Here is a 26,025-nt window from a genome sequence, read left to right as displayed (position 1 = left end):
AAGTAAAAGTTAGATTGTTCTGCAGATTCCCTCTTCTCTTGCAACACCATGGTAGAACATAGGGCTCTAACAACAAGTAATTCCCTTGTAAACTTTTACCTTTGCACTGAAATTTTAATTTCTGCAATCAGCACAAAGTTTTCCTTCATTCCTTCTCCTTCCCCCTCCAAACTTCAGCAGCTGGGCAAAACACAGTTATATTAATAACTTGTCTCTAAAAAAAAAAAAGTAGTGATGTCTGCCTATAGCAATTGCCACATAAGATGCAGTTGCCCAAATTATAAATTCTCTGTATAGACCAAATTATGAAATACAAGCATTACCAAAAAAAAACCAAACACAAAAACCGTAAAAAAAAAAAATAAACAAACCCACACCTCATGCCCTGGTGTTTCCCAACAAGGCACCACAGAGCAGTAATGAGGACCACCTCACGGTTCTCACTGAAGTGTGCTGTGAATCTAAGCTAAATTGAATTTACTTCACAATAAAAAAAATCCCCCAGCAACCAATAACTTAGAAGAAGGTATCCTCACAGCTGAAGCAATATTAAAATAGCTGTTTCCATACCTCCCAGCAAAAGCAATCTAACACACCCCACTGCTGGGCTCAGCACATTGGAATGATGTTTAAAAGGAAGCTAGATGTTTAAAAGCAAGCTCTCGGCAGACAGAAATAATGCTGTGGTACCACGCACCAGGCCTGACGGCCCACACTGGTCAGCCAGTGACCCCACTGTTTTCACAAGTTGCCAAGAATTGGAGCTAGTGTCTCCCAACAACTACACGGGGCTGATCTGGAGGGTTGCCCGCATTTCTATCCAACAGCCTGCAATGGCTCCCTAACATTCAGTCAAGCCAAGCAGCAACAGCTCCCAGCGCAAGACAGCCCTGGGAAGCCTTTGTGTGAGATACAAATACATTTGGGCACATATTTCACAAACTGCCAGCAACCACACACTAAGGCTTGAGGATGGAAAAGTCTCTGCTGTTATCTTTGGTTAGAGCAAAGGGTTTCAGCTATCAGCAAGTGCACCATGGGAAAAAAAAAAAATGAAATAAAGGTATCACAAATACCTCTACAATGATAGAGAGTGGATTGGATTATATGCACCCTGTAGATATCAAAGGACAAACCTCACAAGCAGGGAGAAGAAGATGCCCTCACCATCTCCCTGAGGTCCCAGCCAACATGACTGGCACATGGAAAGAGAAGAGAAAGGCGGATAACTCCTGCCCAAAATCTGGCTATTAAGATGTTTCTAAGCACAAAAACAGGATGGCACTTAAAGAGAGCAAATTTACAGACACAAATAAAAGGTAGGAATCACAAACTAGATTTACTACTGCTCGTTTTGTTATGAACACAGATTAGGTCTTTGCATTTCTGAGCTGTTACAAAGAAAGCAGATTTGCTTTCCACAAGTTGGTGTTAGCCATCTGCTCCTTTTTCTCTTCCCAAATTAGAACTATTATTAGGTTCACTTGCATTTGTGGAGGTGATTCACGGGATATAAGGTCAGAGGGATCATTGTGATCATCTAGCATAATCTCCTGCATAACACAAGAGCCGACCCCACAAAAAGCCCATCTGCATACCAGAAGGAAGCAGAGACACAACAGATGTCAGAGACCCTGCGCAGGCCCAAGTAAGCAATATTGCTCGGGCAGAGAAGGAAGCCAAGCCATTAACTGTATCTATCCAAGTATCTCTCTCTGCTAGTTATGGCAGAGTTTCAAATCAGACAGACATCACAAACAACCTTGTCTGAACACCTTCAGGAAACAAAGTTCACAGTACAAAAGATGTAACTGTTACTTTGTTCTCTATGACAGGTGGGTAAAGACAGAAGCGCTCTGCGAAGTTCTTATTCACAGCACTGAACTTCTGCCCCCCTCATATTCCAGAGTCTCTTTTATCCCAACTCTGTTCAGCCAGAGGTTTTGCTATCTTCCTTTTCCAAAAACCCAAAGGTTGCAATCCCAAACATTCCTCATCCCCTATTCTCTGTCTTTTCACTCACAAATATTAAAATCTTTCCTGATCCATTCCTTCTCAGAGCTGCCCATCTTTTTCCCAGGGTCCTCCATCCATCTCTCCCCATGTTGTCCCAAGTCTCCTTCCACCACACTCCATCCTCATTCTTGCTCTAAACCTCTCTAGGTCAACAGCTTTTCACAAATAGAAGCCAGTTCCTGAGATGTAAGCTAAAAATACCTGGCTCCTACATATTAAATGCTCCAATTTCCTAAGAAGTAGATTAATAATGTTTGGCTTCCTAAATATTAGCATACGCCCCATCAGTGCCAGCTCCTCCCCACGACTTCTCTGGTCTCTCACGGTAAGGTCCCACCCCATCCCAGCACACAAGGTACAGGCAGTTGGGTATGCACCAGGCTGTGCCTCACATGCAGACACTGACAGACCATCCACCAGGCAGCAGGAAAGACATCTATACTTCTTTTTAACAATTGCTTCTTGAGTAGAGGCACTGCGTTCAGGGCCTCTTCTTCTTCCAGCCACTAATTTTCACACAACCTGTAGCTATTTAATTAACTTTTTGACATGAAACTTGGATTAAGTTTCACACTAGTCAGAAGGCACCTATGGAGATTGTCTAGTCCAATGCCGTTGGTCATAGGAGGTTGCCCAGGGCCAGGTCAAGTCAGATTTTGAAGATCTGCAAGGACAGAGACTCTACAACCTCTCTGGGCAACCCATATCCGTGTTTTAAGTATAAATAGAATTTTCTGTGTTTCAGTTTGTTCCCATTGCCTCTTGTCCTTTCACTGGGCACTGCTCAGAAGAGCCTGGCTCGATCCTCTTTACACTCTCCCTTCAGGTATTTATAAACTTTGGTAGCATCCCCCTGATCCCAATTCTTCTCTTCTCCAGGCTGAAGAGTAGTCCCAGCTCTCTCAGCCTTTCTTCATAGGAGACATGCTCCAGTCACTTCATTGTCTTAGTGGCCCTTCACTCACCTCACTCCAGTACGTTCATGTCTCTCCTGTACTGGGGAGCCCAGAACTAGACCAAGTACTCCACGTGTGGCCTCACCAGCGCTGAGTAGAGGGGAGCTTGTCTAAGAACATGCAGCATGTTCATGGTAAAGAGAAAGATATGAAAGAGAAAGGAAGCAAAGCTTGACAGCATCTAAAGCTCACCAAGACACTTGCTGGAAAGCTGCTCACTAACACGATTTCACTTAACAGACTATGTACTAGAAAGCTTCTACACTCTTCTGTGGCCAACTTACAATCACAGACTAACACATTTCAATTCTTCACAACCAAAACTCACACTATGTCATGTTACTCTCATGAGTTCCTAGGCAGGCAACACTTGCAAGACAGAAGCAGAGGGGAAACACGCCGAAATAGAAAATATTCCTCAACTCAAACTGTTGCATACTGATCTCAGCAACAAAGTTGAGCCAACAGTCTTTACAGAAACCAAATAGGCAAATAAAGTTTAAAAAAAGCATAAATTGCTTATTTTCCTTCCAGACAGGCTAAGTCTGAGCTTCATTAGCTATTCCATTATTTTGTCAATGATCAGCCACACTGATGCCTGTAAATTATTTACCTCAGCCTATTAACCTTTGTAATTACTAAGATGAAACCTGAAATGTAGAAGGTTTAAAGGAAGCCCCCAAAATTAATGTGGTGTAGTGGTGCTCTAAACATGAAGAAGTAAGCAAAAGAATGAATAGGATGACCAAAGAATTTAAATCCAATATGCTTGTTAGCGCAAACCACACAAAATACTCTCAGTTCTATCCCTAAAATATTCCAGCAAGTTCACTATGGAAACGATCACCGTAACTTAACCTGCTTTTAGCTTCACATGACCTACCTGAAGTATATTAAGTGTTTTGTACAGCCCTAGTGAGGAAGATTAAGCAAAAGGAAGATTAAGCAAAAGGCAAGTCAACTTCTTGAGATAAATGTATTTCCCAGTCACATACCTTTGCTGGCCAAGGAAAAGAAATATAGCACCACTGGGGAAGGGGGAACCTTTGTGCAGAAAAATGTGATGCTAAGCAAAACTTTGAGCGCTCTGTCCATGTAGAAATTAATATTCGTTCTCTAGCAGCAAGAAGAAACACAGTCATAAAGGTGTCTTATCCAATTCATGTATTTAGTGAGACACCTGAATTAGGAAAGAATAAAAGAGAAACTGGAGTAAACTTTTACAAATTATCCCTTCTTATGGCTTCTGGCAAACATAAGAATTTTCTTTTGTTATTTGGTCACAACAGCAGTAGGTCAAGGCACTGCTAATCCTATATCCTAATTAAACTCACGTTTCCTTCCCTGGCTTAGTCAGTAATTAAGCCCCAAAATTGAACTCTCTCCCTGATTAACTGCTCTGAAAGTACATAAATTCTGTTTGACAATTAAAGGATAAATATCTGGAATGCATTAAAACCACCATTTATGCAATCACGCAAGCCACTGATCACCATCAGTGTGAGCCCACAGAAGACCTCCCACTTCAGTACAGAAAGCTCTTTCAGGATATACCACTCCAAACTGCGTGACCAAAACTGGAGAAGATGCAGGAACAGAGCAGTCAAAAGGAGAGCAACCAAAGTTCAAAGCCTGTCAAGAACGTGAGCCAAGGGATTTCAGCAGCCCGTTGTTTAGGCAAAGGATTACAAACGTACACATCCCAATCCTAGTGCTTTTATTATTTAATGACCAACTGGGAGGACTGTGATGAAACCTGTGCAAAGTGGCGTTTGAGTACTGCCACTCCATCACCTTAAATGGTTTTGTGAGGGCATGAGAAATTCAGAACAAACACATCACTTTTCCCTTCCTAGAAACTGGCCGTACAAAAAGAAAGATCACCTAATGAAAGCAGATAATTACAAGTCAGATTACTGCTGCCTCCGGCAACAACTCCAGTAGATCAGTTACACTTACAGGTGTAATCCTGTCTTGGGTGCATTTTCTGAAAGGATTCTTGCACACCTTCCTGGTGCTAAGGAGTCAGGCATCAGGATTCAGAGCCCTTGCACAGCAGACAGCTGCCCAACTGAGGCAGCTCAAGAGCTTCAAGTCACCGATTTTCTGTTTCAACAAAGATCAATGTCCCTGCAGCAGAGCAGGTGGCGTCTACATCTCAGTGAGGCTGGAGCTTGCAGCCTGAATATTGCTAGCCTGTGTACTAAAATTAATGACAGTAACCACCAGTGAAAGCAAGACAAACAAGGGCATGAGTACAAATGGGCTAAAAAAGCAGAGACAAGCTTATGGAATTAAGAGTCTACAAAACAATTGATATAATTTACAGCTGAAAAAAATCCCTGAACTGCAAACCACTGGAAAGTAAGGTATATTAGAGGAAGTGCCACTGAAGATGTTCTTATGGAAGAAGTGCAAGCACATTGTACCTAGCTGTGGACACCACCACGGGTACCACATCAGGCTAAACCCAGCACAGCCCTCCTTATGGTAACACACTCCCCTGAGCAACCACTGCTAAATCCAACAGGAACTATGATTGCAGGCACTGAAGTTGAAGAGATGTAAAAGTAGCATAAACCAGTTAATCAGACGAATTTCAATGTTGAAACAGCCAATGCAGAAGATTAAGAGACGAGTTCAGGAACAATGTTAAGACCTTTTGAAACCAGACCTGCAATGCAACTTTGACATAACTAGGTAGCAGTGTTTTAAACCCAAGTGCTTAGGAACTTCCTTCCACACAGAAGGCCTTTGTATCCTTGAATGACCTCTAAAATGAAAACTAGCTTGCAACACAAGAAGAAATACTGTGAGGTTTAGTCTGAAAATAGTTTTTACCACCAATGCACATAAGTCAGCATCTAAACACAGACATACACTATTGAATTTTACTGGCACAACTATATTGGCTTAGATATGAAAAATGTGCATGGACATCACCAGTAACAAAACCTCCTCTGGCATAGCCAAAGCTGGGTCAAAGAGGAGCTTTTGCTGGCTTAATTCACTAATTTTGAGGAAAAAAGTATAACTACATGGCAGAACAACTCTTTCTGCCAGTAAGAAAGGGAGGCTATACAGCAGAGCGAAAGCAAAATACAAAGTACAACCTCTGTAGCCGACTAAAGCATTTGATGCAATACAAAATGATCATTTCCTCAATTCAAAGGTTTATCTTGAAACTCAGAGCATTTGATCTGAGATATTTTAATCCATAAAAGTACTTATGTCTTTGCAGTGTCATTCTGGATTAAAAGTAAGGTCAGCACTTAAGCCCCACCCCAGAAAAAGCCAGGACAAGTTCACCATTGCTGAGCCACATAATGCAAGGGGGAATTTCTTCCAAGGCTTTCACACCCTGACCCACAGCCCACCCTAGAAAGAAAAATTATTTGCAAGTAGCATCAAATAATATTTCTTACTATAAACAATTAGTACTGAAGTATTTCCCAAATTTCCCAAGAGAAATACATGATATAAGCACAGCTAGAACATGGGCTGTGCTTAAAGGCAGGGTTCAGTATGATATCCCAGTCTGAGGTTGGGCGTTAGCACTTTATCTGCACGTCCCCAGCTCTCCCAAGAGCCAGCCACACATTAGTTTCTGCCCATGCAAAAACTCCCATGTACGCGCCAGCTCTGGTGAAACAAAGCCCAATTGCTCCACACATTTGAGCAGGTTGTGAAGGGTCTGGATTAACGTGTAATTGCTCAGAGGTGAAGGGTCAAATGAGGGAGAGAAAAGACATGGGGATAAGGCAGGGATGCAATCCCAGAAGCACAAAAAAACACTGGCTCTTTATCAAAGAAAAGCAAAACTTTTATGTGGTTCCCCAGTGGGGTTAAGGGAAGCTTGCTTTCTATTTAACATGTATTTGCACTTCTCTGAGAAAGTTACTATAACAAATTGACTTCCTACATGTTTACAAGAATTTCAAATTCTCAATAAAATAATGCACTTAACTTATAGCAAACTACAAAGCTCAGTAGTAAAAAAAAAAAAAAAAAAAAAAAAACCAAAAACAAACACCCACCAAAAACAGCAATGCATTTCACACCCTTCAGGTTATGCAAATAAAAGTAACACCTTAACGGAAGTAATAGAAGTAAGATTATTATTTCTGAACCATTAAAATAACATTACCATTCACCGAAAGAACAAGTGGTATGAACAGGATGAAATACAAAATAGAAATCACAGATAATCTCCTAAAGACACCGTAGTCCTCACATGACTTGCTTTTGAATCTTTAGTTTTGTATACTACAAACCAGGTGTGGGAAGAGAGTGGGGAATGCATCTTGACAGTACTTTTAACTCTATTTTAGATCCTTTTCTACAAATGTAAAAGCAGAAAGATTTACTTTCAACCTTCTGTATTATTAACTATCACAAGCAAGTTCAATACTTCTGCCAGTCTTATCTGCATCACACCAGGCAAAACTAAGAGCAATACGACTGATAAAATTTGCGAGAAGCTGTAGCATTTCACTTTTTATTTTGCAGATGCAGTTAACGCCTGATCGATTCCACAAGCACCACACAGTGCAATCTTCATATTTTATTATTTAAAAAAAACAAAACAAAACCAAAAAAACAACAACAACAACAAAAAACCACACAAAAAAAGGAGACTTATAGCAGCTTTGGTCATTCCCCACGTGATCTTACTGCGGTAACAAGTCAGAGAACCTTGACTGAGTATATATTAGCCCTGAATTAGCCTTTCACTAAGGTGTCTCCCCCCCACCTAAACTCAGAAGGGAGGTACAATGAATCTGGAACACTCTGCAACTTCTTTAGTTCATTGGCAGGCATTTTTTCTTAATCTCACCCAAGTTCACAGCAATGTGAATTTGCAGTGATACACAGATGTATATGTTGGGCAAAAATTAGGTAATTAAACTGGCGAGGGATAGTTAGTACTTTTGCCTTCAAAGACAAGCAGAGAGGAGGATATGCCACATGAGATATTCAAATAGTCAGCTAGTCTCTGACTGCTTTGTAATTGCCAAATACTTGTGACACTTAACGATGTTATCATGCCTGCAATTTAGTCACATTCCAGTTCCCACCTACACAGGTCTTTTAAGTTGTTCCGCTTTAACATATCACCTTAAACCATTGTAATATGAATACAGCTGAAAACCTTAAATAGCTTAGTTTTAAACAGCTATTCCAAGATTTTTCTACAGCTGGCTGTTCCTTTGGACATCAGTCCCAAAAACTAAATCACAGAACCACTTAGGTTTTTTTTAAGAAACATCACAACTGTTTTCATCCACAATGCAATGATATAAGTTTTACTTACATAATATAGATTATAACTTCATATCTGAAGATCTCTAATTTAGTTACGTACCACTTCTGATTTTCCACATTACTGCTACATTTAGGCTACTCTTTAAAAGTTAGAATGTTTTGTTAACCAGAACACACAAACAAAGCAGCAGTACAAAAACAGAAATAAGACCTTTTTAAGCTGCAAAGGAGCGTGGAAATGGGAAACAGTAGTAACGATGCATGGAAGGGCACATGAACTCATACGGACTGCTGTCTGAAGCATCACGGAGCAAGCTGCAATACACCGCTCATATTTCAGATTGTCCACTGCTGACACATATGACCAACTTATGGGAGCATAGGATCATTTACAAAACCCAAGTATTCATGAAGCCTACCACATCAAAGTGGCAAGGAAAGAATTCCTGCAACCACACACAAGTCTGTGTGTGCTGGTGTAGCAGGACCAAAGGCATTTTGAATTTCACAGTCACCTACCTACCTACTACTTGCTCAAACAGCACGTGAAACATTACCATGGTCCAGTAAGTTTGGAAATGAAAATTCATGTTTGAAGGGTAACTCAAGCAGCCAGAAGCTATACAGTCTTCCCTTTTAAAAACAGTTATTGTACTAAATATTGCTATCATCCCCCCTCAAAGTTATGCAGCCTGGCTAAGAGCAGCTCTGTTAGTGCTAAAAAGGCAGTATGGACCAGAATACGACTTCCTGGCTTTATCCTGCAGCATCTCTTTAGTCCAACTATGAACGAACATGGCTGGCCTCACAAGAAGGCTTTTGCAGACTTTACTTATTCAGAAACAAAATCCCCAAATTTTGTAGATGAGAAGTGAGAACTGAGTGAAAGGAAACAGTATAAATGAAGAATCACCAGAGTGCCAAAGACAGGGCTTCTAAGGAAGCTAGAAAAAGAAATATATGTGAAGACTTTTTCTCTCAAAAGAATTAGTGTGACTAAGAGCTGACTCAGCAACCTATTATGTTAGTTTGAATTTTGATGCATTTAATTGCAACCTTGTACATGCAAAAGGCTTGTCTCCAGTCCTGCAGAAGTAAGTATACAATGAAAAGAAACAACAAGTTGACAAAAACTAAATAAATTAAAGCTCAGAAACTTTGGTCTTGTCTATAATCAGAGTCACATTGTTGCACTCTTTCTATTCGTGTCACAACACTTCACTATTATTCCTCAAGTCTTTACATGGCTGCAAAAAGGAACAGCAACGAAGGGTGACTACCAGCCTTCTCACCCTTCAAATGCAGAGTGTAATTTGGGCTCAGTAAGGGAGCATTAAAAGATGGCCCAGAACTCCAGCTGCCAAGATGTACTACCTGCACCTCCTAGAGATGAACATTATGGAAAAAACCCAGAGATCTTCCAGAAAAGAATGAGTTTCTACCTTTTATTCTCTACCTTTAGCAGAATGGGAAAAGCCATACAAGAAAGCAATATGTGAGGACACCCATTCTTGGGAGAAGAAGAATAATTACAAAAGATTAAGAGTGAGCAAGAATGAAACACGTATGTCTGTATTTATCATATCGTCTTCAACCCTACGACAAGTTCATCATCTGGATCATGTCAATCTCCAAACCACAGGACAGCAGAAAGTATCATATTATAGTAACATCAGGAAAGAGTGGATGAAACAAGAACCTGAGAAATGGAAGATATTTATCAAAGAACTTCAAAGAGGTATTTAAACATAACAGAAAAGGAGGAAAGATGAAGGTCACACACAAAACCCACCACACTATTAGCAATATCATACTTGTGTAAAGTTAAACACACACACCACATCACTTACCTACACCAGGGAGCTTTCCCCCCAAAAAAAAAAATTCTTTGACAACATAAGGTACTATTTGGGAACTTTGTTTTAACTCTTCCTCAACTGCACATTTGGTTTGTTTCTTGCAAAGGTGAAGGCTCAATAATTCACTTATGCTGGTATGAGAACATGACAGGAGAATGAATATACAAAGACAGAAAGAAGGAAAAAGCTTCCATGATTTATTAGACAAGAGAGAGCGCTATTCCACTGCAAAGCAGTCAATAATAAAACAAGTCAATCAGAAATGATCTACTTGCCTCAGAAGTCTTCAATAGCTACTGTTAAGTCAGTAAAGCGTTTCCCACAACACCTGTTGCTTTGCAGGCTGTCTGAGCCATTTTACAGGAACTTCTACCAACTATAGCATCAACTTTGCTATGCTCCCACGGACTACACTAAAAATAAGATGGCTACAGATTTATTCACAGTGCCACATCCAATTTTTAATTGGACTTGGAGCAGAACTGCATGCTAAACTCATGAACTGAGGAAGAACACTTATTTTCCTTAATTCCTCCAGACACTGATAATTTGCGTACACACTCAGACATGTTTGGTTTTGTTGTTTGGTTTGTTTGTGGTTTTTTGGGGTTTTTTTTGTTTTTTTACAAATGGCTACAGTGAATATTTTTAGGCTAGCCAAATAGTCTCCTGTCTTACCTAAAGAGCACCTTAACACTGTCAAAACAACAGCTAATTATTTACCTGTGATGACTCTGCTGTGCATAATGTTCAAGGATATTCACTAAGACAATGCTATTAAAACATGCAAGTTTTGCACTGTGACCTTAGTCACCCTCTATCACTCTGGAAAGTGAGAGTTTCAAGGCATGCAGTTTTGTGCATGCTGCAGAGGGGACAGGAGACAGGGCAGCGCGCAGAACAAGGAACACCATGCCAGGACTTCAGCAAAAGGGGCCAGAAAACAGCCACTACTTCTGCATATGGTGGCTGTAAACCAGCCTCACCGCTCCCTGCGGGCTACTTCAGTTGATGCCATTAAAAGCAATAGCAGTGTTTACACACAGAGCAGCAGAACACTGCACTTGCTTAGCAGCTGATCAGGACTGTTTCCAAGATGTTGCAAATATTTAATGCAAGTCTTCTTGCCTCAACATGGGTTTCGTGTTGATTTTACAGTCACACACCATAAAGGAAAGTACAAGGAAACACTGTCAGCCAAATGTTCCTCCCACAAGCATTAGCATATTTGCTAAATTGTATTTTGAATTATTTTCAGATATACTTAAGTTTTTTTTCAGACCAAGGGTCCATTTTTACCATCTGGAAATTTTTGGACCATAGGTTAAGCTCATGCTGTTGCTGAGGGTTGACTGCACATCTGCCAAGAAAAGTCAGCATTTCTCACAAATAATAATAAAAAAAACAATTCTATTTGAAGATATAATTTACATAAGCAGGCTTTTTCATTCCTGTTGGGCGGAAGAGGGCAAGGATTTGGGATTGAAGGAGTGAAGTTGAGCCTGGGAAGAAATGGAGAGGTAGGGAAAAGGTGTTTTAGTTTTTGTCTTTGTGTCTCGCTTTGTTTCTCTTCTTGTTATTTTATTTTAATTGGCAATAAATTAAATGAATTTCCCCCCAGTCACGTCCCTGTCCTTATCCGAACCCACAAGCTTTTCCATCTTATTTTCTTCCCCCGGCCAGTTGAGGGGGGAGTGAGGCAGCAGCTGTGTGGGCACCTGGCAGCCACCAAGGTCAATGCACCACAAGGGCTGAACAGCAAACCTGTTTTGCAGAGTCAATAAAGACAATATTAACTGCAATGAGGGACACTTACTGCCATTTATACAGCAAACTCTTTCCCCTTAGCTCAGGGAAGAATGTCAGATAAGATGGCAAACTAGTTTACCTGGCCATAAATTAAGATAGCAAACTAGTTTACCTGGCAATAAAATAATTCCAGATCAACTCCTGAGGGCAAACTCTTGAAGCTACTTTTATTGCTATAAAATATAATAAAACACCCACAAAAAAACCAAACCAACCACCAAATACATTAAAAAAAAAAGCCAAACTAGAGAAACAAGACTGATGTTCTACATACAAGAAAAGTGTATTATACTATTGCACACTACCACTTATAAATCATTTGATTCTAACAATGAATTGAACAGCACTGTTTTCTGATATTAATCCATTGCCAAAATGAAATATCTCAGAAGAAAAACATATCTTGCATTGTCAGCAATATCTTAGTTTCTCTTTCAATTGCAAAACCAATAAAATGACTTGGTTAAAACAAGAACTTTTTTCCCTTAGTCACCGATAGCTAAGTTACTCAAAACTGAAAGCACCTCCAACAGAAGGCTGACACTGTGCATTAAAGTGGGAATAACAGCCTGTTGGATTATTTTTAAGAATAAATCACTTGACTACATTAAAGACAGGAATGCAACTACATCAGAATTAACTAAAAACACAAGAAGTACACTGCAATTTGTTTAATCCTGTCTAGGTATTAGCACTTGCAACTCTTGCTGCTAACATTAACTGCTGTATAATCAGCTCCATCCAGAAGTCAAAACCAAAAGGTGTAAAATACCTGCTTCCATTTAACTGACCAACACGTTTACTGCTTGCTTACTACAACAAAGTACACTATCAGTAAGTCATCATTTGATACTGAAGTTCATCAACAACATTTTCTCTCATTTTTATTAAACTGAGAAATAAGCTTGATCATTGTGAGAGACTCTACCTGCGTGCAAGATTACTAAACAAAAGGTTGAGGCATGTCCCCACAAGAAAGTTATCTGTGTAACCCACACTTGGAATTTTTTTTTTAAGCTACTGGAGTTACTGCTTGTAGATTAGATAAGGAATGCTCGCATGAGATTTCATGGCAACAGATACAGGAATGATGGTGAAACATCAGGTGACAGCATTTTCTACCTTTCTTTTACACAGTGCTAAGAATCCCAGCATATAACCTTCAATCTCAAATTGTCATCAGCAAGCTGAAGCTTAAAACTTACTCACCGAAAGGAAAACTACAAGAAGAATTAGTAACAAAGTATTCGTTCAAAAAAATATAATGCAAGAGTTATATTACAGAAAATCAGAGAAAATAAAATGGATGCTATGCTTTTAGTTATACAGATTAGTTTTCAAATATTCAATTCCAAGTTTATATTTATTTCAGCAACTAAAAAGATCATAGTCTTATTTATTTGTTTTCTACATCAGAAGTGAAGAAATAGCAACTAATTTTTTAGAAAGGGGTATGCCTGATATTTGCTAAAAATCCATATATGGGCTGTTTGTGCAAGAGAGAAGCTTTAGAGGGGATCAGAAAGTATCCATTTTACTATCTCTTTGCTACCTTAAAAGCAGCAGTGGAAATAAATGTTTTTCTTATATATAAAAAGACTGAGGTCACACAGGCCAAGTAAATATTGATTTTACTATAGCTGAGCTGGGAGCAGAAGTTAATTTCAATGGTCTGCCCAGACTGTTTTATGAATTGCTTTAAAAATATTTCACTTTACAAGGTATTAAACCAGCTCTAAGAACCTTTTACAATAATCTGAAGCTTAAAATGGTTGAACTGTACAATTCTAGCAGGAAAAAAAAAAATATAACTGAGAGAAAAAGAAGTGATATTAAAGGCTCCACTTGACCAGCTGAGGTCTTTCAACCTGAGGCAGGCAGTCCTGTAGCCTTGGTGTTGGGGCAGCCCCGCAAAAGCGCTGAGCTGGGACCAGGCACCAGGACAAGAAGGGAAGGGCAGGGACGGGATCTGCCTAGTCATCCCATGCTATTTCTTTAAGAAGTTAGCCTCGTAGCTAAAAAACTTGATGCACTCCTCCTTTTAGCCAGTTTACCAGAACAATGGGAAATACATGATCTTTGACACGGTCAGTTCCAGTATCTGCCCAGCCCTCTGCATCCCAGGCGTATAACTGAATGCTGCATCTACGTACTATAAGTTTGAATATCTCAGGCTCTAATTTCAAGACCCAGAACAGTTAAGTAAGCCTGAACAATATTTTATCTCAATAAAGAGGAGATAATTCATAACTGCAGTAAAAAATCCACACTGTCGTGTAATTTAGCAAGACAGATACAACCATCCTGCTTCCATCTGCACAAGCGTCACTAAATGCTCTTTTAACTGTCAAATATTACAGAAAGCTGTCAATGCACTCTGCTGCGTGCCAGGTTTGATCTGGGCAGACACAAGGGGAAAGCTGTCGACTGTCACCCTGCACCGCACAGAAGTTGGCCACCACATTTCTGAATTTCTGCCTAGAACCCTTGAACTGTTTGTTCACTGCTTTTCTGAACGCCTAGATAGAAACTCATCTCAGCACGTAACAAGTGTCAGAGTACAAGGCATCTCCTTCCCCTGCAGCAAAAACTCACTTTTTACCCGCTGGAAGGATCAGCTGGGGAATTACCGCAATTCGCTTTCTCAGCCGCTCGCTTAGTGAAGATTAGAGCGCGCTCCACCCAGACGCCACACAAATTAGGTCACATAACAGACCATGCTGCTGCCAATTCCTGCCCTATTCATCAGGGACGAGGGCAGGAAGCATATGGAGCCCTCCAGTTAAGGGTCAGAACATTTCAGTGAAAACATAAAAGTGAACCAGCGGCAGATTATTCACCGGCCAGAGGGAACATGGTTTCTCCATACGGCAGACGTGAGTCACAGGCACCGCTCCGTCCGAAACAATGCAGAGGGGCACAGCCTGCATCCAGCAGCAAAATGCTCCGCTACAATTTAAAAAAGGGACTGTACTACGAGCCAACAGCCAAATATTTTCCACTTTCTCAGTATGAAGCGGTTGTTGGTTTGTTTGGTTTTTTTTAAAAAAAAAGTCCTTCAGAATCTGAAAAATCAGGTCATGTGAAGACCCAAAAGGCAACTATGTAATGTGATGTAATTACTACGTAATCTGTTCTCATACATTTCAGCTACAACTATATGTTGTATTTCAGAACGCATCCTTGATCACCTGCTGCCAAAAAGGAAATATACCCATTTTCATGTGTTTAAAAGCCTGAGTTGTTTCAAATCAAACAGATTGGAGGTCCAGCGCAGTTCTACTAAGCAAACTAACCAACCCAGGGCTTACAGTAACATGAACAACGCAGTAAATATTATTTTTACTATTGTAACAGTTTGTGGTCTCATGATTAAATGATTTCAAGCTGCTATCAGTGCATATATCTTGTGGGAACACAGATAAATTCCTTCCCACCTGAAAGGAAGCTTTTCATTTGTGGGCTAGTGCTGCTGGGATTTCCAAAGAGAGGCTATCAGAGCAAGAAGGGAGACCCAAATGGTAACAGAAGCTAAAGGCAGAGTTTCAAAAGATACACTCTCAAACTATCGGTTTGCAAAATGCCTCAGTCATGTCATTGGCATTATTTCCTACTGCTATAAAAAAACCCACACTCCTTTTAAGCATGGGGGTGGGGGCTGTACAGCAATTAGCTCACACAATAAAATGTAAATCTATCCCTCTTGCTTCTGTTAACAACTGTATGAAGAAAAAAAAATAAATAATATGTAGTGGCATATTGCTAAGATGCTAACATAGTTCATACAATTACTGCAGAGCGCTTTTATGTCCAGAGCTGACATTTTATAGAAACAGTGCCACAGGGCAACCACTTCTAGAAGGTGTCACAGAACTGGCATCATCTTCTACCTCCTTAATATAGGGTAAGTAGCCTCTCCTCAAATGGCAGGGTGACATCCATCTGGGTAATGAAGTAATTGAGGTAGAAAAAATAATAATTTAAAAATAAGCACATCAAATACTACTGTAGTACTGTACTGTAGAGTACATATATATAAATATAAAATAGTCCAAGTTTTCCTAGAACAGTTTCAGAGGTTTTTATGGAACGATATAAATTATCTCCCATGACATGGAACAGCAATGAAGAAGAGTGCCCACTTGTTCAAACAGGTGAAGAAAGTATGAGATCCCTTCTTTTTTTTCCCTCGCACATGAAGACCAAGTTTTAGTTCCAGTTAGACACCACACAGCCTACCAGTGCCACCACAGTCCCAGCACCTACCACTGACTTGAGAGCTTAAAAGGTTCTTAAAAGAGATTAGACATTTACAAAGAAGGACATCCAACTAGATTACCTAAATTATGTAGTATGTTTTAGGCCATAAAGCAATCTGACTGAACAGGATGGTGTTGTTTAGGTTTCAAAAGACAGAGGAGTCTTATTCATTTTGGCTTCACCTAAGCAAATTCATTTACATTCACATATTTTATCAGATATGAGCTTCAACCTCCCTTCCTCCAGCCCTCAGCAATTCTCACAATAAGCAGCTGACCAACAAAACCAAAGCTGCACCTCTGCAAGCACTGCAAAGTTTACGGGTGAATAAATCAACCCTAAACCTAGCCAGAGCACTGCTCACAAGGTGCTTCCTAAACTTGTCTCCCTGTTATTTACATTCTGGATTTGTGTGAGAAGCAAAGGACGTGAAGAAGAAACGATTACACACACATACCCCTCCCAACTTCCCCACCCAATTTTTTCCTGCTTGAATATTTCCAGTACTGCATCATTGAAAATTCTGTCCTGTCAAACAGAGAAAGGCTTTCTCATCCCCCACCCCAGATTTAATTTCTTTTACCTTCAGTTTTTCTTTCTCTTGTTCTCCCTTCCATGCCTCTCACCTTCTGCCTTTTTTCAGATTTTTTGCTCTCTTCTTCTCTGTGCATTTCCAAGCCCTTGTATGAACTCTCCAAAGCCACAAGTCCCCCAGAGTCTCCAAATACAAGAAAGGAGAAGAAAGGAGAAGAAAGGAGAAGAAAGGAGAAGAAAGGAGAAGAAAGGAGAAGAAAGGAGAAGAAAGGAGAAGAAAGGAGAAGAAAGGAGAAGAAAGGAGAAGAAAGGAGAAGAAAGGAGAAGAAAGGAGAAGAAAGGAGAAGAAAGGAGAAGAAAGGAGAAGAAAGGAGAAGAAAGGAGAAGAAAGGAGAAGAAAGGAGAAGAAAGGAGAAGAAAGGAGAAGAAAGGAGAAGAAAGGAGAAGAAAGGAGAAGAAAGGAGAAGAAAGGAGAAGAAAGGAGAAGAAAGGAGAAGAAAGGAGAAGAAAGGAGAAGAAAGGAGAAGAAAGGAGAAGAAAGAAAAAAGAAAAAAAAAGAAAGCATTTGAAACTGCCACTCTCCTGGAAAGCAAATCTATAGTCCTACACTTTATGAAGAGTTAGGAACATTATAACACAAGGAATTTCTGGGAAAAATCCTGCTACTTGAGGAAGAAAAAAAATATAATTGCAGTATACCAGCCATGATACAGTTGCTTTTAAAGACAGAGGGTTCCCAGCTCATAGGGAGTTAAACAGGCCTTAAGAAATAGTCACTAAGCACTCTCTGCTCAATCATATAAAGCACCTGAGCAACCAAGTAGCTGCTTACTCAACCAGGAGATTTACACCTTAGCCTAGCCCCAGTTAGGGCAGGTACCATTGGAGAAATCATCCATAGACACATAAACATCACCAAATATTATCTGCATACACACACTGGCACTTGCACATTAAAAACACCTAAAGGACTGAAAAAGAAAACCTCAAAAGGACTGACCCCCCTATTATCCCATAGATGGACATTTTAGAGGTTTCACAGCTGCAGTGTTCACCAGTTAATTGCATGACTGGTTGTAACATTTGCCCCAAGTTTATCGTCTTCTAAAAATACCACGGTAAAAGAATAAAGGAAGAAGAAAAAAATCCAAGAAATAGTCCTAAAAAACCCACACCGATACACACAGAGCCAGAACAAACATTTTCCCTGAACAATGGCCCATAATAAAAACCAAGCAAACTGTTTTTCTCATACTTTTAACTTTCCAAGAGTGATCGACTGCAGCTGCACCTCATTAGCAGACTGAATACATGCAGATTTTGAAGAACACCAGATGTCTCTGACCTGTAATTTACTGAGCTCTCCAGAGTCACTCAAAAGCAACTCCACTCACATTACTGAGTTTTCTTGATATTTTGGTCAGTTTTAACAGAGTTTGGATTGGGCCATAAAGGAAAAGTTTCTGCTCCCAACTAAACTGGCATATATCCAAATCCACCTCATTGTTCTAGAAGCAAACATACATGAGATCAGAGTCCCGGCCCATCATTTTATTCTAAAGTTAGCCATTACACTGCTACATCTAAAGAGGATTTTTGTTTCACTTTCTAAAAACCCATATTCAGACTCCAGCTTTGTAATAAAAACCCACATCAAAAGTCAAGTCAAATGGACCAAAGTCAAATATCAGCAGGTTCTGCATCCATGAAGTTCTGACACCAATTCACAAAATAATCAGCCCCCATCTGTCAATTACTATATCTAAACAGTATAGTATATATGCATATATTTTCCGGGACAATCTATATTATTTGGCCCTGGTCACAAAACAGTGTAATAGTCAATCTATGAAATTTCAATGGGGATGGGTAGGAAAGGATGGCAGAAAGAAAAGGAAAGAGAAACATTCCCAATTTCTCCTCCTCCAAAGCACACCTCCCCAAAACATATTCTTTCCAAATTACGGGCAATATTACTCCCTTGGAGATACCACCAAAGTGCATCAAAAAAAAAAGTGTGAGGGGTGACGGCACTGCTGTAAGTATGTACATTCAAAAGTCCAAGAAGATACAGCAAGCAGAAGTGTAGAGAATCAAAACACGACTAAATAGTGAAATCACTGTAACTTAATGCATAGTTTAAGAAAACTGTGGACACTAAGACTTTCAACCAGACAGAACAGCAATAAAACTTATGCCATGAAAAAGTTAACAAGTTATAGGTGAAAGGGAAGCCCACGACACAAGCATTACCAAGAGGATCTTGCGGCTGCAGGTGTGACGCAGCCAGGGCTCGCACAGCGCTTGCAATGGAGCAACGCCACAGAAAACAGCCTTTCCGTGGGCTGTTTCCTGCCATGCCTTCCACGACCCCCTCCTGTTAAGAGTCAGCAAACTTGAACCAAGTTAAGAAAAGCAGCTTGCATCAAGTCTAGAAGATAAAACCAGACCCAGATGGCTGTATCCTTTTATCCACCACAGCCTTGAAAACGTAAGTAACCAAGCACTCACCTGGCAGAGGGTAACAGGTCTGCCTGTCGGTATCCCAAGACGCAGCAACCTTGTACTTTTTCCACACAACTTTTTTGGCTGTTTGAACACTCATGATCAAGCTCACTCTTTGAAAAACAGGAAAGTGAAGATGCAGAGGAAGTACACGCTAGTACCCATGCAAGAACTGCATGCTGGGATTCGAGGGGGAGGGAAGCACTGGTTTTCCTCAGAGGGCTCGACACATTCAGCCACACAGTGACTGACAAAACCATTCAGGAAACAAACCTTTTAAAAGGCTGCACGTAAACAAGTAACAGACTTAAAGCTAATTAAGATAATTTTTTTCTCTTTAAAAACAGATGAGTACACTGCTTTGCTATTCTTTATGAAAACAGGAGGACACTTCAGCTTCCAAAGCACCAGCAAGTTAAATTCTACGTACAGAAAACAGGAAAGAAGGTGGCAGTTTTCCTTTTCTGCTCATATACCATGCTAATTTTAAAAACCCTAAATATTTTTAGCATTTACTCTGCAAAAAGCTTGCAGCATTATCATAACACTTTTTACACATGTTCAGTAGAACATGAAACCAGAACAACTCTGCAAGGCGAGCATCCGCACCTTTGAATGACCTTTCGAAAGAGCAAAAAGAAAATTTTAATACAAGATTGCAGCATAAAAAGGGAATTCTACAAATAAACCTCTGTGTCAAAAATTACAAACGCTGATTAGGCATGCCATTTCCCCTGTGCAGTAATTCCAAACAAGACAGATCACAGTCCAGTAAAGCAGAAGGTTAGTAACGCAAGGCTATAATAGCATCAGAATTATTTTGCAAGTGGGCCTTTAAAGTGTGTTTATCACCATTACAGAAGGTAAATCCAATCCCGCAACCTTCAACATCCTGTTGCCAACTTTATATTAAAGTTGAGAGGACTCTGAATTCTGTAGTTATGAAAGACATGCCATCCCACATTACACACTTTAGGATATTGAACTGTACAGAATTCCAACAGTGACAAAAAAGTAATGCAAGAGGAGATTAATTTCACACAGAAGTACAGGCACTACAAGCAGAGAGGAGCTGCACACAGGAGAATTGGTTTCAAAAGCAGAAAGACAGACGCTATTTGATTCGTCTGTCTTGTTGCATTATGCTATCAGACAACTGTTCTAAATATAGCTCTCACCTCTTCATTAATATTCAGTTGGGACAGTTTACTGTGTCACATACCAGACAGGAACTATTGGGGGAGATCAAGATAAGATTTTTCTTCAAATTTTATTGGGGGCGGGAGTTGGTCTTTTGTTTTGTGGGTTGGAGGTTTTTTCCAGTTTTAAGAATTCTCAAAGTTGAAGCCTGAAAGACTCACACAAAAGGAGTTTTGTTTCCATGAATAAAGACAGACATACATTCAGGGGACTAAATCAGACATCTGTATCCAAACATTTCTGTGGACCATGCAAACAAGAGCAAGGTGGAAAGGTAATAAAGTTTTAAAGCTAGGATTCCTATTTTAGAAACAAGCAACAACGATGCATTTTGCCATAGCAAATACAAATATAAACCTCATTGCACCAAGCCCTTCACAAGGACGAAACAAAAAGACACTGCCAACTCTACCAAGCAAATGATGGCAGCTAGTGGGTAGCCACACACGTATGCCAGAAGCCTTACCAATAGCAAGTGAACTCCCTTTTTTCAGGTCTTGACGAGACGGGTCTGCATTCCCTAAAAGTGCTCTCCTATTGATCCAATACCTCATCTCACCTTGGTCCCTGCCACTCCAAGATAAGGCTCATTACACAAATGAATTAAGACTCTCTCCATCAGACACTTGCCAATACTGAAGGATCCGTACAAGTTTCAGGAGTTAGCTAGTTTCTTACAACACTTCTAGGTTTCCCGCTCCTCAATCAAGAAAGGGTGTGCAGTCAGTGAGAGCAGTTACAGAAACACCACTCTCTCTGAGCCTCCATCACTCTCATGAACTTCAACACAAAGATATTAGAGGGGCTGATGGAAACCTCTCATTGACCAGAGATCTTCCAGAGAATCTCAGCTCTCAAGCTCTGCCTGCCATCAGCAACTACATCATGTACATTAGAGAAACCACTTTTATCTAACAGCAGGGTTTACTTTAAAAATCCAACATTTCAATAAGACTATACACGGTGAATATTTATTGGGGGGGGGGTGTTTTTAATTTAAACACAGTTCACCTCTTGCCTAATTGTTAACATTAATTAGTTCCATGTCAGAACCTATCTACAAAAAAGTTAGCTTTAGGATGGCAGGAATATTTTAAGCTACTTTTTAAAAAGTGAAGCTATGGCCTCTGCTAAAATCTGAAGTACTGGGTGTAAAATCCATGCATTAACCACAAGAGCTGATAAGCAAGAGAGAAATGGAAGCTTTTTTAGAAAGTAATCTTCAAAGGTGGCAAGAGAGGATTTTTTGCTTTTTTAAACAAACTCAAGAGTTCAACACACTAGCACACTCCATACTGATAAACCATTCATTAGGAGAAGAAGATGGTCTTATTCCTACTACTACTGAATTCAATAGGCCATTTATTTAGCAGGTCTCTGACTGGAGTATGTGCTCTCTTTTATTCAGTCTGGTGTTGACAGCAGTAATCAAATTTTGTACATACCACTGGCTCTATTATAGTTCAACAGCAGCTGGCTGGCTGCCTAGCCTTCTTATCATCATGTAAGATAAAAAAAGATCAGCCAAACAGACCAGCTGAAACTACAGTGGGGAGACCGAAGTAAAGTAGAGTAGAAGTCTAGTAAGTAGAAATCACGTGGTTTTATGCTTGACCATGTATTACAAAGCATGGAGAAAAACAAGGCTAGGCTCAACACATGACAAACTTACTTTAAAAGTTTTCAGAAGGACTGGAGCTTAGATGGCAACTCAGTTCTTTTAGAAGAGAAGGTCCGAATGCCACAATTCACACATGAAACACCACTGATCGATAACTCAGTCCACGCAGCAGGGAATGGGAAAGTGAAAAAGCATAGAGGTGGGGGGAAAAAGGAAAAGGAGGGAAAAAACCCAGAGAACTGTATCCATTCATTTGAAAGTGAGCTCATAAATACTTAAGACCACTTCTCTATCGCAGCCGCAGCATGTATGGAGTCAGCACCAGGTTCAAAGTAAAATTAAAGTTCACAGAGGCAAACAACAATGGGAGCGGAGGGCAACATCCTTTAATTATAAAAATCCCCTCTATGCAAGGCAGTCTAGAATGAGATTGGTTTCCATTTCTTCTTTGCCTTCTGGGAGCCTTCCAAGAGTCTTGAATGCCTTGACTCTGGGAAGAGGAAACTGGCTTCTTTTTCACAGCCTCCCTCTTTCTAGTTTTGTTCCAAGCAGGCCCTGGTTAACCCTGGTCTGAACTTCCACTCTTCCAGACAAGTCTGCAGAGAAAGGCTTGTTTTATGGAGGAGGGAAAAAAACAACCTAGAGGATTTCTTATGGCAGCAAAACAAGGAGATACAGAGTTCCTCCTTCACCTTCCTTCTCAATCATGAGCAAGCCAAGAACCTCTCCTTCCTAGAGGAGAAGCACACTCTTCTGCAGGGTTCCTGCACTACCTCTCTAGCCCTACCCTTTATAACACTGTTATAATGAGCTTCTAGTTAAGTGCTTCTCATGCTGTGGGACATTAACACCCCATAATTTTGTTCAGGATGTTTTATTTCAACACAACAACACGACAGGACTTTTTTTTTTTCACTGGCCTGACAAACATGTTTTGAATTAGCAGACCACACAACACTTGCTTGAGCAAGCAAACAAGAGAGCTTAGAGGGCAATACTAAGGAAAAGGATGGTGAATAGGCAACGGCAGGAACTTAAACAGAAAGTAACGTTTCAAGAGCCTATTGCAGATTGATGGTAACTGGTCATTAGTTTAAACCCTACTTCCAGGATACCCACAGCAACGGTAACTTCAGATGGATAACAGATTTTTTAGCATTTCTACTGAAACCTCCTTTCACACAGCAGGTTGATGTCCGCGTAAAGCTTTTGTCTGAAAAGGGAATTAACAGTACATTAACTGCCCCTGCTACTGTGGAAGACAAACACAGTTTTGAGTATGGCAGCTGTTGGAGCACTGCGGTACAGATAACACACAGATACTCTCTCAGTGCTCACACAGGCAGCTCCAACACCAAACCCTTCCAGCATGCAGCGCTCCCGCCATGATGCACTCGACAGACATGGTTCTTGTAAAATAGCATGTCTGTGGCTGCTGCAAAAAACCGACTGAGACATCCTGCAAAAGAAGTAACAGCAGCAACTGTAGATAACAAGTTGTGACACCTTTCAAGAACCTCACAATTTTAGTTACTGTTTTTCAAAGTTCTTCTTTTATTTGGGGGGGGTGGGGAGGCATGTCCCCTTTTTTCTCTTGTATAGATACTGAAGGGAATATTTTGAATGCAAATACTGAGAAAACCCACGAAGCACATTATTCTTGCAGAATGTGTTGTTTACATTTTAGTTGTATCAGTGAAACCAAACCATGACACACAACCAGCACTCCCCTTTCACAAAGCATCTCAGGCCACCTGTTTCCAGCAGCCCAGAGGAGCAACAGAAGGTCCACAGGAGACGGAGGAGCCTTCTGCATTTTGCTTTTCATTTAACATGTTGAGCACACCTTCTGAAACTAGGTTCCTCCCCATTCATTGGCAACTTTAAAAAAAAAAAAAAATCCTGATCAATGTATGACAGATGCACAGCTGAATACTTGTGTGCTTGCATGCTGGGATGGAATGTGTGTTTCAGCGGGAATCCTGCACTGAGCCCTGAGTGGCAGCATGCAAGCCCAAGCACAGGAGAGAGACCATCGCTTCTGCCACCCCAGCCCTTCCGAGCAGCCATCCTGGTGGCTGACAATTCTCAGTACCACTTGCCCTAGCAGCAGGCATTGCCCTGCTGCAGCCGGACAGACTGATGAGCCTGGGTTGGGGCCGTCAGCCAAGTGGCTGTGAGAGCTGCTGGTGGGCAACTCCACCCAGGACAGAAGCACTGCCCTCAGCACACCGCAGCACCAGGAAAAGGCACTGCCTCAAAAACACATCTTGCCCCCTTGCCCTCCACATGCCAGGACGCAATCCAAAGCTTGGGAAGCAATAGCTTAGGCAAGTATATGAATAAAACAACTTACTTGTACATTTTCCTGTCTCTCATTTTGTAAATGTCAATGTGCACCTCTAAAAACAGAAACATCTCAAAACTTTCTTCTAAGTTGGATAAGGATGTTTCCTTAGAAAATGTCTTTTGATACTTTCTTCTCAAACCAGAAGATATAGGTGGGAGGAATAGAAAATCTGCAGGATTTCATTCTTAATTGCAGTTATGTAGGTTGATTTAATTTTGAGCACACTTCCATAGGTATCCATTCTGGCTTATGTTAGTTAAACGTACCTCTGCTAACAAACTCTGGCCAGGGTACACACCAATAAAGGATAAAAAAGGTCCTGTCAACAGTAGAACAACAACCCAAAGCACTCCAAAGCTTGTATGTCAATATAGCAAATACTCAGAGCCCCACAGGAGAGAGAGCTCCTGCGTGGAAGGCGGCTCTTCCTCCCTGTCCACCAGCTACAGCAGCAAAGTACTAATCACCTTCTAACTTTAGGTACCACAAAATGGGACAAAGGAGGGAGTAAAAGCTCTAGATGTAACCCTCCTATCCACTCCTTATACATATATATACACATGCTATACATACATGCTTTGAAGAGCAACAAACCTTACTAAGCCAACCCTCCCAGCTCTCCCCACGCAGACCAAGCAGGGCTGTGCAGAGGCATTGGGGTTTGCCTCAGGCTGGGCAGAGAGGAAGAACAGCACACAAGGAAGCCTGGAGAGCAACTCTGGAGCAAGCACAAGGCCTGCTGCTTGCCAAAGCCTTCAGGCCTTCGCTGAGGATGCTGCTACCAGCTAGTGCTGCAAGCGCAGCCTCCATCCTGAAAGCCAAAACCCTCATCTCGTGCCGCTGGGGGAGAAGGGCAGATAATCACAGTCAAATTTATCACAGACCCGTTTCAACAGTGACACGGTTGGAGCGATGACTGAGGCATTAGTAGTTAGCAGAGTGCCACCAACAACTGCAGCGTCAAACATCTAGAAGTTTGCTTTTCTTTTTTAATGCCCTGTGCCGACGCACGGGCGATCAGATAGCACCCTCTAAGACATTAACTCTTCAGTTGTACCGTTTAGAGCACACTATTTATTTGTGTGCTGCCACTGAGCTGTCATAAGTATGCATATTTATTACCAATCTTTTTAAAATTAGCATTAAATTTTGACCACACAGACAGTCTACTTCCCGTTTGCAACAATGTATTTTATTCATCCTTTTCCAAAACTAAAAGCCACAGAGGGCAAAGAGAGGGACGGCACTGTGCAGAGCTGCTCTGCCGTCTGCAAGAACTGTTAACAAAGCCCTTTGGACTTCCCACAGTCACTGTGCTGGGGATGGGGAGATTTGCTCACCAGGAAAAGAGGGATCTGCAGAAAGCCTGCATAAGGAATCCCAGGTCTTCCCATTCCTTCCTTGAACAGCAAGAGTACTGGAGAGGGCTCCCTAAGTTAAACAGGCTGTCTTTTCCTAGTTTCTTACCGACTTTTAGCGTTCTTGAGCATCAGAGGCATCCTAAAACTAAGCAGAAAAAAACAAGTCTGCTCCTTGTAGTTATTTAGCTGACCGCAGGCAGCTCAGGGACAGCCTTCCTGCAAGCGGCTTCTTGTCCATTAGCACATTTTGACAAATACATATGAGAAGTTCAACTTGTTTGTGCTGACT

The 26,025-nt window shown here is 40.8% G+C and overlaps 1 protein-coding gene across 6 annotated transcripts in view; it reads right to left on the bottom strand.

The window, feature by feature from the left end:
* The window catches only part of UTRN (utrophin), a 416,848-nt gene that overhangs the window by 333,632 nt on the left and 57,191 nt on the right, over positions 1-26,025 (bottom strand). For 2 of the 6 annotated variants that reach the window (XM_054195258.1, XM_054195263.1), the window contains exon 1: positions 19,211-19,364. The exons of the other annotated variants lie outside the window; for them this stretch is intronic. In XM_054195258.1, the coding sequence (XP_054051233.1) occupies positions 19,211-19,304 (94 nt within the window). In that variant the 5' untranslated portion in view covers positions 19,305-19,364. Of the gene's footprint in view, positions 1-19,210; positions 19,365-26,025 lie in introns of those variants that run through there. 6 annotated transcript variants of the gene reach the window in all.

The sequence above is a fragment of the Rissa tridactyla genome, chromosome 3 (genome assembly GCF_028500815.1).
Source record: "Rissa tridactyla isolate bRisTri1 chromosome 3, bRisTri1.patW.cur.20221130, whole genome shotgun sequence".
In the NCBI taxonomy this organism is placed as follows: domain Eukaryota; kingdom Metazoa; phylum Chordata; class Aves; order Charadriiformes; family Laridae; genus Rissa; species Rissa tridactyla.
Note: the sequence above shows the minus strand (reverse complement) of the source record. Positions and strands in the feature narration are given on the sequence as shown.